Source organism: Oncorhynchus kisutch, linkage group LG8 (genome assembly GCF_002021735.2).
Source record: "Oncorhynchus kisutch isolate 150728-3 linkage group LG8, Okis_V2, whole genome shotgun sequence".
NCBI classification, from domain to species: domain Eukaryota; kingdom Metazoa; phylum Chordata; class Actinopteri; order Salmoniformes; family Salmonidae; genus Oncorhynchus; species Oncorhynchus kisutch.
In genome coordinates this window covers 58353326-58370007 of record NC_034181.2, presented here as the reverse complement: position 1 = coordinate 58370007, position 16682 = coordinate 58353326, and the positions used below count along the sequence as shown (strand labels likewise).

The 16682-nt window shown below is 42.2% G+C and overlaps 1 protein-coding gene across 2 annotated transcripts in view; it reads right to left on the bottom strand.

Moving 5' to 3' along the window:
* Positions 1 to 16682, bottom strand: part of LOC109895023 (cadherin-8-like) — an 87826-nt gene that overhangs the window by 15261 nt on the left and 55883 nt on the right. For both annotated transcript variants that reach the window (XM_031830737.1, XM_031830736.1), the window contains exons 4-7: positions 11795 to 11914; positions 5431 to 5598; positions 5046 to 5233; positions 1234 to 1481 (exon numbers count right to left, since the gene is read on the bottom strand). In XM_031830737.1, coding sequence (XP_031686597.1) covers positions 1234 to 1481; positions 5046 to 5233; positions 5431 to 5598; positions 11795 to 11914 — 724 coding nt within the window. The remainder of the gene's footprint in view (positions 1 to 1233; positions 1482 to 5045; positions 5234 to 5430; positions 5599 to 11794; positions 11915 to 16682) is intronic.

The window sequence follows — 16682 nt, the reverse complement described above, 5'->3', positions numbered from 1 at the left end:
CAGTATTGAGAAACAACACAAGATGGCATGAACATCTCAAGCTGTGTAAGAGCCATTCCCATTCCCTTCCTTCCCCTAAACAGAATGGCTTTACTGTTGAATGCCTTCCTTGACATTGGCAGACATGAGAAGCAATGTGACATTAACCACTTACGTGCTGAATATAATTCATTTTTATCCGGCTCCAAACTCTTCCAGCCTCAAAGTAGGTTCCGTAAAGCTTCCTTTAACTCTGATTGCCTGAAAGCTTTCGGACAGCCTTACATACACTGGCATAATATCCTTCAGCCTCAATTCACTTATCGAAATCTGTAATCTTATCCACAAAATAGTGAACACATGAAGTGCTCTTTCATTTAAAACAGAAAACAAGGAATCAGAAATATACTTTCAATGAGAAAGTCCCGAGTGGAAAAAACAACCTAATACATCATTACACTGAAAAATATGATTCCCAAATGCCAGTCGGACATGTCAATATAGTACAACGGATTACCGTTTATGACAATTATTTTGGCCACTTTGATAGACATGTTCACATAAAAATGAAATAGGGCCGTGCTTATCACACATAGATCAACAGCATAATATAAAGCACATGTCAATAAATATGCACAGCACAGCACAGTGATAATGAAAAACGTAGTGAAAGTACAACATAAAAGAGCATTGGGGGTCACAGAAGAAGAACTAAAGAGATACCCAAACATGAGAACAGGTTACGTTATCTTGGTATGCCTATTTGATTTATTTTTATGTAGATGGAACCAGGTTGAACTCCCCTGCTTTGGCAATAGCCAAATAATGATTACCAGCTTGCACTCTGTTCGCCATGAAATTACACAACCTGTTGAGTGTTGTCCGGGGGACGCGGCAAGTCACTGGAGAATTAATGAAATGCCGGGGTGGATGGAGAGAAATTGCCTGTATAACCTATACAAGGTGCCCTTGTGGTATTTCCAAGAATAAGTCACACAACTGAAACGCAGCAGGCAAAGTCATCACGGAGAGAAGTCTCCCTGTGCTGTGCTTTCAAGTTTACTACACTGTGGTCCTAAGGAAACCAGGGCAGCCGTCGGCTCACATTTCACCTCCAAAAGAAACATGCACAGTGGCAAGACTATGTTTTGAAATGCATATGATTCCATGGCGCAGTCCTTATATGGGTGTGAAAACAATAAGGTAAACAAGTGTTTGGTGAAATGAGGTTGTGAATAACATCTTGTTTCTTACCTGACCAGACTGCCAGTGACATCAGGATCGCGGGCTGTGACCGTTCCTACAACCGTGTTGATGGGGGCATTCTCGTCCACCTGCAGGACAAATGTGGGCTTGGAGAAGACAGGGGGTTCATCTGAATCTTCCACTGCAATCTTCACCGTGGCTGTATCTTTGAAGGGGGCGCCGCTGTTGGGATCAAATCTAATGTTGGCCGCCTCCACCTTCAGTGTATATGACTTTTTAGTCTCGAAGTTCAGGGGCTGTACAAAACGACAGAAACACATGCCTTTCACTGATGTCCAAAAAGCAACAGGGGGAAATGCAGCTGATGTCTGAAGCATTTCTGAAAAGTGTGATCTCTGATGCTATCAAAACATGTAGGGAAATAAAACAAACACAGGGTGGAACAACATTTGTAATTATTAGCAATAACCACAATCTCACCTCAAGTAATCCATGTGTTGGCAATTTGTTTTGTGACATCTGCTCTAGGATAGAATACGGCTGTAAATAAAGTTAATCTAATCTGATATCACACCGATCTGGTTCAAATGTGTTAGGCAATAATGAAAATAATGTTATTTGTAGGTTTGTGCTACCTGAAAATATAATTGTGTGGACATGCATTACCATGACGATAACACTGGTATAAGATTATTGCCACAATCATTTGAAGGATAGCAATTATTGAGGCATTATCATCACTTGAATAGAAGTGGATGTGTCGTCAGGAATTCTAACACAAACAATGCAATTTCCTATGGAGAATTGCATACCTACTGTATGTGTACTTCAGTGAGAAGAAACATACCCCTTAAATAACAGTTGGTCTCATTCCTATTTCACAAGGACATTGAGAAACAGTCCAGTACTTTTTTACACATGCTCATCATTGAATATTTGCAACATGTAAAATCATCACAATAAGTCTCTGGCGTCTCTGTAGGCATCCTAGACACAATTGTATTTTGAATCCCCTCTGGCAGCTCTTATAGTACTATTTTGAATCACCTCTGGCCTCTCTTATAATACTAGAGTAATGGGACCAAGTCACTTCCACACTCCAAAACCAGGATTTATAGGGAAATCAAAACTGGGCTTTGCCGCTTGAGGGGATTTGAGTTGGCTTTGGGAATGAGAGGGGTTCACAGAGGGATCAAAAAATGTATTCCAGCTTTTCACACAAAAAAATTAAAGAATCCAGTGGTCTCCTAGGCTGGGTTAGGCCAGTGTTGGGGCAGTGCCGACAGCAGGCCCAGCTGTGAGAGAAAAGCAGCTGGGGACGGGGACTGACGGGGGGCTTTGAAGTCCACACGTCTGGCATCAGGGCACCCGTATGGAGAGGGCCCTGCAGCCCAGTCTTCCGCAGTCCGAGAAGCTATTTGGACCATTTTCATTATTAACCGCTCTTCCTCTCTCTCTTCTCTCCCCACCTTCTTCTCCTCCTCCTCTATGCTGAGAGGAGTGAACAGCTGGACCAAGAGCAAACATTGGTTTCAATGGATTCCAGCCTAATACCAAGTATAAAGGAGCCCAGGGCTAGAAGTGGACAGTGGTCAATTGTCCGAATTACACCACAGACAAAGGATGGAATACCACAATAGTTAAACTAACTACTCAGCACTATTTCCTGATCACCTCTATTCTGTTTTTGTATTTGATTTACAACAACAATTAACAAGTCAGACTCCTTACTGCATTGCAGTTATAATTGTACTTTTAAATTGTAATGCATAATTGACCAAATCTTATAACAAAGAATTATGTATTTTTTTCCCCCTCTTAACACTGTATGATTGTTTCAACAAGCGACTCTACCTCGACAGTTTTACCTCAGAATATAACTTTGACAATAGTATTCATATTCTCATCCTCTCAAACGATCCTCAATGACATCTGACCTCTCCACTGAGTCAGCCATATTTGAATTGGCCCTCTATGCCACTCTGCCATTACTCATAGTTTTGGGGGAGTTCAATTCATGCAGCACTTGACTCTCTGTAATCCGGAGAGCAGCACTTTGGTTTTCATATTGATGGAACATATGCTTAGTGAACGTGTCGGACCGGCTTGTGTTGCTACAGTATGTGCATATGAAGATGGGACAGCTTTTTCACTCCATTTTCCCCCATGCTTGCCCCTTGCTGACATCCCCACCTCAGAGCCCTCCTGTGCCATGCTTCAAATTCCCGTAAATCTCAGCATAGGATCTGTATGTATACATATAGGCCATTTAGAGACATCAAAGTTCAGGGCTGGCTGGTGGAGGAAGCAGAACTTCCCACTAACATTCCCTGATAGGCCTGAGGGTTGGAAGATAAAAAGCTTAAACCCAAAACAACAAAGCCACTTCTTAGTTTGTGCTTCTGCAGTCGTGTTTAGATCAATATTTTGTAACCTTGCCGCAAAGAACCTTTAATAATTTGCACTTGGTATTTGACAGTAGTTTACAAAACTATTTTTGTTTTTGGGAGTGTCGTGGTGCTATTTGCTCCATTTAATCCTTTGTTCTTCCACATCGGCTAAGAAAAACTCCACGAGCTGGTGCAACAGGGCTCTGAAACCAAGAAAATGTTGTTCAGAGTACGGAACGGAAGCAGAAATACCAGTTCTGCTAAAGTAATCTGAACTTCACCATCTGGAGATGTGGAGGTGAGAAGAGAGTAGGCAGTTGATTTCCTGTTTTTCACATGCAATCTCATCCATCATGCTATTAGCAATGCAGGCAACAGATTCCAAGCCAAGTATACCGGAATAAAGTGATGAGGCAGAGCCACAGCGCTGCTGTCGCTGTGAAATACTAGAGGGAAGTATGTCAAAGGTCTTATTGATCATGTCTAGTTTGTTCTCAAGCTGTCTATTTTGTTTAGTAGAGTATAATCTATTCCAGGCAGATCATCAGAAAAAATATGATTTCATTTCATCCAATAGGAAGTCACAGTGGATGTCCTAATGTAATGTCATTTAGCATCCAAATGCAGTGACATACAATCACGTTTGAATGATCTATAGCACTAACTCCAGACATTAAACAAACCATGAGTCAAGACTTGAGCACACATCCATCAGTCATGCATACACTTCAATACTTCAGGCCTGAAGTAGCTTCTTCTTCTATCATCGCAGTTCTACGGAAACACGGTGACACTCCATATGGTTGTGTAATAGTAAATATTTAGATTGCTGGAGGCAAACATGCCATATAATTTGTTTTCCCTTTTGTACATTTAACCATCTACCGAATCAACAGTGTTCATTTTGGTAGTTGTTTTTGATATAGTCTTACAGATTAATTCAATGGCGAAGGTGCATTAAGATGGAGGAATTCAGATGATGATGTCTTTGTTTGCGCACTATCCACAGACTTTTTAAACTACGGCGTGTGACATGGTTCAATGTGCCTAGAAATTAGCGCAATCACATTTTTTTATTTCTTAAAATTGCCAAATTGCTAGAATTGGGATCATGTATACTGTGCTAATGCCAACACAAAAAAATTGTAACAGAGTGCACTGTACAATACGGCGAACCTAGCAAATGAGGCGTTTGTGGTAAGTACAGTACATGGGGGGCCGCCATCTTTCTGCATCTTCGCCATTGAAACTGCTTTGCAGAATATATGTAGTACAACAGCATTTTCCCCCCCATGGTCAATCTAAATTAAATCAGTCTACATATACAGCTCTGACCTGTAGCCTGTATGAACGACCTTCCTCCTTTGATATCCCATCTTGCAACCAACTATTTGGTCCTTGTTTAAGTTGAAGCTGTTAAGGATATCAAGGTGGAACCCTAGGACAGGGCAGTTTGCGTCAGATCCTTACCTTCTTTAGCCGAAGGATCCCCTCTTGAGTCTGGGCATCTGTAGTGATCTCGAAGACATCCCTCTCATCACCGTCAATGATGTTGTACGTTGATTTGGCGTTCTCTCCAATGTCCCTATCATTTGCCTTTACCTTGCCACCAGGTTGACCAATGGCAAGGTCCTCTGGGATCACAAACTCGTACAGACCTGAAGAATAGGACGTCATGATTATTTCACCCTAACAGTAGATGTTGTACCCTTATCTATGCATCTATATAACTAGTACAATTCTGATTATTAATAATAAAAATATTAGGCAGCAAAACAACAACAAATACATTCAGATTTACCAATGATGGGTTCTAACTATAGTATATGGAGAGAGAATTGGGCATTTTGTTTACTTTTTGAGAACTTCGGAGGGTTATCGTTGACATCTGTTAGTGTGACAGTAACTGTTGTTGTCCCTGACAACCCTCCCATATGACCACCCATGTCTTTTGCTTGAATGACGACCAGGTACTCCTCTCGCATCTCTCGATCCATCCCATGTAAAGCAATTTTAATTATTGCTGAAAGCAGAAGAATTAACACCAAATGTATTGTTATTGCAAAAAGTCAACATACACATAAATAAAAAAGAATGGGGTATGCAAAGGCATTCATAATGCTTGACAGGATCGCTTCATTGCCACTTTAAGAGTATTGCAATATCCTTCATAACAACCTTTCTTAAACAGAGGTGGAATTTCTGACAGAACACCTGGAGAGAAGCTCTAATCCTGTGGATGGCATTGCAAATCAATGTCTTTGTTTGCTGGAGTGTCTGCAAGTAATTTGTGTTCTGATTGAATGGGAATTATGCCGTCCAGGTGCGTCATGCACCCCGAAAGTCTGAGGGGACACCAAGTACGTGAGGATGGCTGGGGGGGTGTAGAGGATTTAGCATTTCTCAAACACCTGAAACTATTTTCTCCTGCAATCTAGAACCATAATTAATATGCTTAATTTTATGTGAAAAAAATGTGTTTATTTTCCTGCATATCTAAGCATACCTCTTGAGCTGTCTGTATCATCCTGACTGGTGGTTCTTTAAAAAAAGAATCTAACTATGATTCTCTGCATCTCTGCTAAAATCTGGGTAAAAGATTGAAAGAAATGTGTCTTATTCAGTGCATTTAGTATTTTGCTAGCTTTTCTAAAGTCTACCAACCTTGCCAGCAGGCATGCCAGCTAAGATAGTTAGACAAGCTAGCTGCTCTAACTTGATTGTGTAAGAACCGAAGCTGATGAGGAGAAGCAGGTATGGAGAGTTGAACATTTAATTTAGCACAGATATGGAAGATGACAGGAACAGCGTCAGAACCAGGTATACAAAGACAAACAAACATTAATGCAGAAGCAGGGAACAGAGCTGGGGAACAGACAGATATAGGGGAGGTAATAACACGGGTGATTGAGTCCAGGTGAGTGTAATGAATCGCTGATGCGCGTGATGAGGGAAGCAGGTGTGTGTAATGATGGTGGCAGGAGTGCGTAATGCAGGGCAGCCCGGCATTACGGGCTGCCCTGGCGCCCTCAAGCCCCAGGGACATTGCTAAGTAGGTAGTATTATTACAGAGAAGAATAAATACACAGTTCCAGTCAAAAGTTTGGACACACCTGCTCATTCAAGGTTTTTTCTTTATGTTGACTATTTTCTACACTGTAGAATACTAATAAAGACATCAAAACTATGAAATAACACATATGGAATCATGTAGAAACCAAAAGAGTCTTAATAAACAAATCAATTAAAAATTGATTTTAGATTTCTTCGAAGTAGCCACCCTTTGCCTTGATGACAGCTTTAAACACTCTTGGCATTCTCTCAGCCAAATCAAATCAAAATTATGTATTTGTCACATGCACCGAATACAACAAGTGTAGACCTTACCTTGAAATGCTTACTTGGAAAGCCCTTAACCAACAGTGCAGTTCAAGAAGAGTTTAGAAAATATTTACCAAATAAGCTAAAGTAAAAAATTATAAAAGTAACACAATAAAATAACAATAACGAGGCTATATACAGGGGGTACCGTTACCGAGTCAATGGTTAGTCGAGGTAATTTGTACATGTAGGTAGGGGTGAAGTGACTACGCATAGATAATAAAAAGCGATCAGCAGCAGTGTACAAAACAAATGGGGGGTCGATGTAAATAGTCCGGTGGCCATTTCATTAATTGTTCAGCAGTCTTATTGCTTGGGGGTAGAAGCTGTTAAGGAGCCAATTTGGTTCTAGACTTGGTCCTCCTGTACCGCTTGTCGTGTGGTAGTAGAGAAAACAGTCTATGACTTGTGTGACTGGAGCCTCTGACAATTTTTTGGGCTTCCCTCTGACACCGCCTATTATATAGGTTCTTGGATGGCAGGAACTTTGGCCCCAGTGATGTCCTGGGCCATACGCACCAACCTCTGTAGCGCCTTACGGTCAGATGCAGAGCAGCTGCCATACCAGGCGATGATGTAACTGGTCAGGATGCTCTCAATGGTGCAGCTGTAGAACTTTTTGAGGATCTGGGGGCCCATGCCAAATTTGTTCAGTCTCCTAAGTGGGAAAAGGCGTTGTCGTGCCCTCTTCACGACTTTCTTGGTGTGTTAGACCAATGATAGTTCGTTGGTGATATGGACACCAAGGAACTTGAAACTCTCGACCTGCTCCATGACCGCTCCGTCGATGTTAATGTTGGCCTGTTCGGCCCTCCTTTTCCTTTAGTTCACGATCAGCTCCTTTGTCTTGCTTACATTGAGGAAGAGGTTGTTGTCCTGGCATCACACTGCTAAGTCTCTGACCTCCTTCCTACAGGTTGTCTCATCGATGTCGGTAATCAGGCCTACCACTGTTATGTTGTCAGCAAACTTAATGATGGTGTTGGAGTTGTGTTTGGCCAGACAGTTGTGGGTGAACAGGGCGTACAGGACAGGATTATATACACACCCCTGAGGGGCCATAGTGTTGAGGATCAGTATGGCAGACGTGTTGTTGCCTACCCTTACCACCTGAGGAGGCCCGTCAGGAAGTCCAGGATCCAGTTGCAGAGGGAAGTGTTTAGTCCCAGGGTCCTTAGCTTAGTGATGAGCTTTGTGGGCACTGTGGTGTTGAACACTGAGCTGTATTCAATTAACAGCATTCTCAAATAGGTGTTCCTTTTGTCCAGGTGGGAAAGAGCAGTGTGGAGTGCGATTGACATTGTGTCATCTGTGGATCTGGAGTGGATCTAGGGTATCCGGGAGGATGCCATTGATGTGAGCCATGACCAGCCTTTCAAAGCACTTCATGGCTACTGACGTGAGTGCTACGGAGCGGTAATCATTTAGGAAGGTTACCTTCGCTTCCTTGGGCACAGCGACTATGGTGGTCTGCTTGAAACAAGCAGGTATTATGGTCAGGTAGAGGTTGAAAATGTCAGTGAAGACACTTGCCAGTTGGTCCTCGCATGCTTTGAGTACACGTCCTGGTAATCAGTCTGCCCCCGCAGCTTTGTGAATGTTGACCTGCTAACTTTGGCTACCGAGAGAGTTATCACACAGTCGTCCAGAACAACTGGTGCTCTCATGCATGTTTCAGTGTTGCTTGCCTGAAAGCGAGCATAAAATGCATTTAGCTCGTCTGGTAGGCTTGCGTCACTGGGAAGCTTGCGTCTGGGTTCCCCTTGTAGTCTGTAATAGTTTTCAAGCCCTGCCACATCAGACGAGCGTCAGAGCCGGTGTAGCAGGATTCAATCTTTATCCTGTATTGATGCTTTGCTTGTTTGTTGCTTCGTCTGTACGACGTCGTCAATGCACTTATTGATGAAGCCGATGACTGAGGTGGTATACTCCTCAATGCCATTGGATGAATCATGGAACATATTCCAGTATGTGCTAGCAAAACAGTCCTGGCGCGTAGCAGCCTCGTCATCTGACCACTTCCGTATTGAGCGAGTCACTGGTACTTCCTGCTTTAGTTTTTGCTTGTAAGCAGGAATCAGGAGGATATAATTATGGTCAGATTTTCCAAACGGAGGGCGGGGGAAAGCTTGGTATGCATCTCTGTGTGCTTTTCCAACAGTCTCGAAGGAGTTCCCACATATAATGAGCACTTGTTGGCTGCTTTTCCTTCACTCTGCTTTCCAACTCATCCCAAACCATCTCAATTGGGTCGAGGTCAGGGGATTGTGGAGGCCAGGTCATCTGATGCAGCACTCCATCAATCTCCTTCTTGGTAAAATAGCCCTTACTCAGCCTTGATGTGTTTTTTGGGTCATTGTCCTGTTGCGAAACAAATGATAGTCCCACTAAGCACAAACCAGATGGGATGGCATATCACTACAGAATGCTGTGGTAGCCATGCTGGTTAATAAGTGTGCCTTGAATTGTAAATGAATCATAGACTGTGACACCAGCAAAGCAACCCCACACCATCATACCTCCTCCATGCTTCACGGTGGGAACCACACATGCAGAGATCATCCGTTCACCTACTCTGCGTCTCACAAAGACACAGTGTTTGGAACTAAAAATCTTGCATTTGGACTTAGACCAAAGTACAGATTTCCATCAAATGTCCATTGCTTGTGTTTCTTGGCCCAAGCAAGTCTCTTCTTATTATAGGTGTCCTTAAGTAGTGTTTTTTGCAGCAATTTGACCATGAAGGCCCGATTCACACAATCTCCCCTGAACAGTTGATGTTGAGATGTGTCTGTTACTTGAACACTGTGAAGCATTTATTTGGGCTGCAATATGAGGTGCTGTTAATTAATGAACTTATCCTCTGCAGCAGAGGCAATTCTGGGTCTTCCTTTCCTGTGGCAGTCCTCATGAGAGCCAGTTTCATCATAGCACTTGATGGTTTAAGAGACTGAACTAAAACGTTAAATGTTCTTGAAATTTTCCGCATTGACTGACCTTCATGTCTTAAAGTAAAGATGGACTGTTGTTTCTCTTTGCTTATTTTAGCTGTTCTTGCCATAATAAGGACTTGGTCTTTTACCAAATAGGGCTATCTTTTGTTTACCGCCCCTACCTTGTCACAACACAACTGATTGGCTCAAACGCATTAAGAAGGAAATAACTTCCACAAATTAACTTTTAACAAGGCACACCTGTTAATTGAAATGCTTTCCAGGTGACCATCTCATGAAGCTGGTTGAGAGAATGCCAAGAGAGTGCAAAGCTGTCATCAATGCAAAGAAACGGTGGCTTCGTTCAAGAATCTCAAATATAAAATATTGTGTAACACTGTTTTGGTTACTACATGATTGCATATGTGTTGTTTCATAGTTTGATGTCTTCACTATTATTCTACAAATAGTAAAAATAAAGAAAAACCCTGGATTGAATAGGTGTGTCCAAACTTTTGACTGGTACTGCATATATCGAAAATATTGTACACAGAATGAACCTTATTGACTGCAGTGGCACGGTGCAGAAAATGAAGAGCTCAGGGCAAGGATAATCCGCTCAGCAAACAGAGGCCGGCAGGATAATCAAAAAAATGATCAACACTTAATAAAGGCCTGACACCCTTGGTCATATTATGCCTGAGACAATGCACTGTTCTTACCTGTCTGAAGCAGGTAAGAACAACTCTCCCTAAAAGAAGTGCACACACAAACACACACACACACACACACACACACACAAACTCACATGTACTCACGCACCACACCCACAGACACACATGCACACACACTTCAGTTATCCTCTGGTACTCACTCTACTGTCATCTCTGTTGATCATCGTTAGCTATTCAAATTAATTCCTCATCACTGAAAAGGGTGGAAAGACAAACACTAATTTCCATAGATATTCGGTAGGATTTTTTTTCTACCGTCCATTAACCAAGTGATGGATTGGAGCATGATGTTTATTTATTTATCAAATGCATTTCATTTCCTTCATGGTGTTGGAAGTGTCAAATGGATAATAATGTTTGTTTTTCCCTTACTTTTTATTTGTCATTAACATTCATTAAAACAGCTGGCTCACTTGAATGAGCCATCTGCATTTGCTCAGTAATCATGCAAAGCGTACACGCTGATCCTCAAATTGTCCTTTCATAGATTCGCTATACCTTCTCCATTTTATTGTGGTAGAGGTGAGTGATATAAACTCATAATATAGTTGAGGTGGAAACAGGGGTTCTACAGTATATGTAGAAATGTGCCTTCATATGTATTATGTACATAGGGTTTGGACGTTCTTGGAGCTTGTTTATTATATGTTGTTTTTCCAAATTGTGAGCAGTTGATTTCCATCTCATTGCTTATTAATGTAATTTCACCATTATTTAATCATGTTGCTTACAGACACACTGTTAACAAGTCGGCTGAAAATGCAATTAGGAAAACAGCAGAGTCAAGGTTGAAGAATAAGCGGACGGCAGATTGAATAAAAAAAGACGGCACTGTCTTTTAAATGTAAAGAGTCCTTGAATATCTTGTTGGGAGTTATATCCTCAAAACGCAACTATAATTTGTATGCTGAGTAATTGTCCATGTATGGATTTTATGCATTCAATCTGTACATTTCACTGAAACAACACTTGTTTTGACTGCCATCGAACCATACAGGAAGGAGTGTATCTGTTCAGGCTCAACAATGTTACATGCCATGATCCTGAATGTTACATGTATTTTGCACTGTTGAGGAAAGACCTGCAAGTAGGCATTTCACTGTACTGTTTACACCCGCTGGATCCTGTGCATTTGATTTGCTTTAGTATTTTACCATGGCAATCCACTCACCAGTGTTGGGGTCTATGGAGAAGTAGGGCTGTCCTTCCAGTATGCTGTACACAAGTTTAGCACTGTTTCCATAGACTGGGTCATCTGCATCTGTTGCCGTCACCCTGGTGACTGAGGTACCTGTATATGAGAAAGGGCATATAATTAAAAAGAGAGTGGACTTCTGACACCCATAATCACTCCTTACAGCTAGCTTCTCCCCCTGTAATCTTCCTGGTCCCACTATAAAGCCAGGGGTACTTATTGGTAAGGTTAAAGACAACATTATTGCCAGACACATGAATGACACAGCATACTGTGCTACAACGTCCCAGCAGAGAAAACAATCTTACAGTGAAAGCTTTGAAAAATGAACAATAAAGAGCAGGGCTGATGCTGATGCCCAACTCATCATTAGTCTGTGGCTCAGGTGGGAAGAGAATAAAAGGAGGAAAGCTGTTCGCAGAGGCAGCAACTTGACAGTACAGATGGTATGGTAATTTGTTTTGTAAAATGTGTTCTCAGGTGTTCTGACAACATCGGTAAATGTTCCTGGTTACAGAAGGCATCAGGCCTAGCCACAGGTATCCAGGCCTTCTGACTGCAGGAGACATAATGGGTCATAGTGGGGGACAACACTAGTTAAGGCCACCTCTGTGCCGGCCATTAGGCATGTGCCATTAATCTGGCACAAACAGTCTAATAACACCAGGCCAGTTTAACATGGTGCTTCTCAGTTTTAATATAAGGATGCTAACTCTTTTCTATTCTAGTAGATTTCTCTGCTAATTGTTGTTAGGACCATTGAAAGAAAATGTGTGGAATAAAGGTGGAGATGTTTCCCTTATGCAGCTGTTGGCAGGGAACAAACAGTATGTTGGTCTAAACCCCTCTGTTCTGCCTTGTATCACCTGGCTTTGGGGCTTGGCAAATGGTTTTGAGGCAGAGAGCATGAGTTGTGCCTTTGAAGATACAGACAATCTGCAGTTCAGAATATGTGGTGCTCATCATCTGTTTTACAGGTACACTTCTCTGGTAGAGTTCAGTGTGTCAAATCGGAGGGCCTGTTGTCCAGACCTCTGGCAGTCTCTATGGGTGTGCCACAGGGTTAAATTATCGGGCCGACTCTCTTCTCTGTATACATCAATGATGTCACTCTTGCTGCGGGTGATTCTCTGATCCACCTCTACGCAGATGACACCATTCTGTATACTTCTGGCCCTTCTTTGGGTACAGTGTTAACTAACCTCCAGACGAGCTTCAATGCCATACAACTCTCCTTCCGTGGCCTCCAACTGCTCTTAAATGCATAAAACTAAATGCATGTTCTTCAACCGATCGCTGCCCGCACCTGGCCGCCCGTCCAGCATCACTACTCTGGACGGTTCTGACTTAGAATATGTGCACAACTACAAATACATAGGTGTCTGGCTAGACTGTAAACTCTCCTTCCAGACTCACACTAAGCATCTCCAATCCAAAATGAAATCTAGAATCGGCTTCCTATTTTGCAACAAAGCATCCTTCACTCATGCTGCCAAACATACCCTCGTAAAACTGATCATCCTACCAATCCTTGACTTCGGCGATGTCATCTACAAAATAGCCTCCAACACTCTACTCAACAAATTGGATGCAGTCTATCACAGTGCCATCTATTTTGTCACCAAAGCCCCATATACTACCCACCACTGCGACCTGTACATTCTAGTTGGCTGACCCTCGCTTCATACTCGTTGCCAAACGCACTGGCTCCAGGTCATCTACAAGTCTCTGCTAGGTAAAGCCCCGCCTTATCTCAGCCCACTGGTCACCATAGCAGCACCCACCCGTAGCACGTGCTCCAGCAGGCATATCTCACTGGTCACCCTCAAAGCCAATTCCTCATTTGGCTGCCTTCCCTTCCAGTTCTCTGCTGCCAATGACTGGAACGAACTGCAAAAATCACTGAAGCTGGAGACTCATATCTCCCTCACTAGCTTTAAGCACCAGCTGTCAGAGCAGCTCACAGATCACTGCACCTGTACATAGCCCATCTGTAAATAGCCCATCCAACTACCTCATCCCAATACTGTATTTATGTATTTATCTAACTCCTTTGCACCCCAGTATCTCTACTTGCACATTCATCTTCTGCACATCTATTCACGCCAGTGTTGAATTGGTATATTGTAATTACTTCACCACCATGGCCTATTTATTGCCTTACCTCCCTTATCTTACCTCATTTGCAGACACTGTATATAGACTTTTTTCCCTCTATTGTGTTATTGACTGTATGTTTGTTTATTCCATGTGTAACTCTGTGTTGTTGTATGTGTTGAACTGCTTTGCTTTATCTTGGCCAGGTCGCAGTTGTAAATGAGAACTTATTCTCAACTTGCCTACCTGGTTAAATAAATAAAAAATAAATAAACTGTATAATATTCTCATGAGCCTGTTCATATGACATGTTACAGAATTTCAAGATTGTTTCATGAGAGAGGGTCATTAAATATTGTACATGAGGGGAATGCATTTCCTTTTTATACAGCCAAAACATGTCTAACAATGATTAATAGGAACACTGTCCTCCCTTTTACAAAAACAAAACATATAGACCACCATTGCACTCTGACTAAAAACCTGCTTTGCTATTGCTACCCAATTATTTAACATAGAGAGCCTCAAGTGGCCCTTTGAGACGTGTTTGTTAGTTATTCATGTGCTGTGATGACCCTTACCATTGCCAGGGCTTACTAAATCACTCAACAGTTTCACGTGCTGTTACAATACCAGCACTTTAGTAAACCTAGATTATTTGAAAGTGTCACAAAGTCCACGTTTAGGGATCAGGGAATGTAGGGAAATAATACAAATTAGTTACAATTGAAGTACTATTGATGTATGCAACAATAAAAATGTGTCTATTCCTGCAACGCTGGTTGAGAATAATGTACTGTATATTGTATCTGCTATAGGTATTTGCCAATTGTCAAATGAAATTAGGACAGGACAGGAAATTGCTCCACTTTTCAGAGATAATAAGTCTTATCTGCCTAAAAGTTAAATTGCTAATACTACAGTGGCAGTGGGAAAATGGAGCCATATTTGCATTTAATTATGAAGGCACCTTCATACCTCTGATTCCTTGAAAGGTGTGACTGCAGCAAATAGCAAATCCAAACTATGTGACAATACATAGGGATTGAAGTGTGGAACAAAACAGTGGAACTAGTGGGCCATGAAATAGCCCCCTCTACCTTTTTCTTTTCAGAGGGGTACATTCTCCACTCCTCTGATAAAAAAAAGGTGAGGGATTAAAAAAGCTTCTGTTTGGCACTGTTTCAAATCAGTACAGATTAGCTTGTCCAGCCTGGATATTGTACCGAGAATTCGGGGACACTCATGACTGCAGAGTTGGATGCACCACTGGGCCCTTGGTCGAGGAAACTCAATTGTGGGAATATTGTCTCTGGTTTGATTTGATGCCTGTAGCCCACCGGTGCAATTACAAATATGTAACACCTATAAACTTCAGGTGATGAAAAATAACAATTTCTTATACAAATTAAATTCCAAAGCTGATTTGGGTCTGTGACAAAACCTCTGCAGGTTTGAGGCCTAAATCGACTGACGTGTGCAGTCACACTACTGACGTTAATTCTCAAACAAATGTCACTTACAGTATGTGGTAGTTTCTGAACTACTTTTGTGATGGATGAACGAATCCATGCTATCCCCCTGTCTAAAGACACTTTTTTTTTGTTCCAGCCGTCCACAAACACCCAGAGATGCTACAGATTGTGTTCCTATGGTAAACCTAATGTATTCTCATTAATATTAACTAGATTACTGAGGACTTATTGCTACACAAATTATAAAAAAACAAATGTTATGTCCGCAGGTTATGAAACTATTAGGCAAATAGGAGTTATGGTCATGGTCTTTATGGTGCAAAAGCTAGCGTTTCAAGAGCGAGGGCGGGATAAAGTTGTTGGGGTATATCCCTTTGTCTCATCAGATGAAAAACTAAGAGGGCACTTCCCATTTACTGTGTACATTCCTACAGTGATAGAAAATCAATAGGAATCTTCCTTGAAAACTGGAGGGGATAAATCCAGAGGCTTAGTGATGTCAGTTGTGGCATGATGGCAGTGGGAGTGGGAACTCTTTGTTAGTGCCATGGCTTTTGTTTCCCAGTGTCATAATTGTCTCTGGCTGATGCTCCAGTGTTGCCAGGGGCCCATGGGGCTAACAGGACCTCAGACGGGCTATCCTGATTGGCTCGCCACTGACAGTAAGGGAGAATGTAAACGTCCTCTCACTGTCAACGCCGTTTATTTTCAGGAAACTTAACATGTGTAAATATTTGTATGAACATAACAAGTTTCAACAACTGAGACATAAACTGAACAAGTTCCACAGACATGAGACTCACAGAAGTGGAATCATGTGTCCCTGAACAAAAGAGGGTTCAAAATCAAAAGTAACAGTCAGTATCTGGTGTGGCCACCAGCTGCATTAAGTACTGCATTAAGTCTCCTCGTCATGGACTGCACCAGATTTACCAGTTCTTGCTGTGAGATGTTACCCCACTCTTCCACCAAGGCACCTGCAAGTTCCCAGCATTTCTGGGGGGAATGGCACTAGCCCTCACCCTTCGATCCAACAGGTCCCAGGCTTCGCTGGCCATGGCAGAACACTGTCTTGCAGGAAATCACGCACAGAACGAAGCAGTATGGCTGGTGTCATTGTCATGCTGGAGGGTCATGTCAGCATGAGCCTGCAGGAAGGGTACCACATGAGGGAGGAGGATGTCTTCCTTGTAACGAACAGCGTTGAGATTGCCTGCAATGACAACAAGCTCAGTCCAATGATGCTCTGACACACTGCCCCAGACCATGATGGACCCTCCACCTCCAAATCG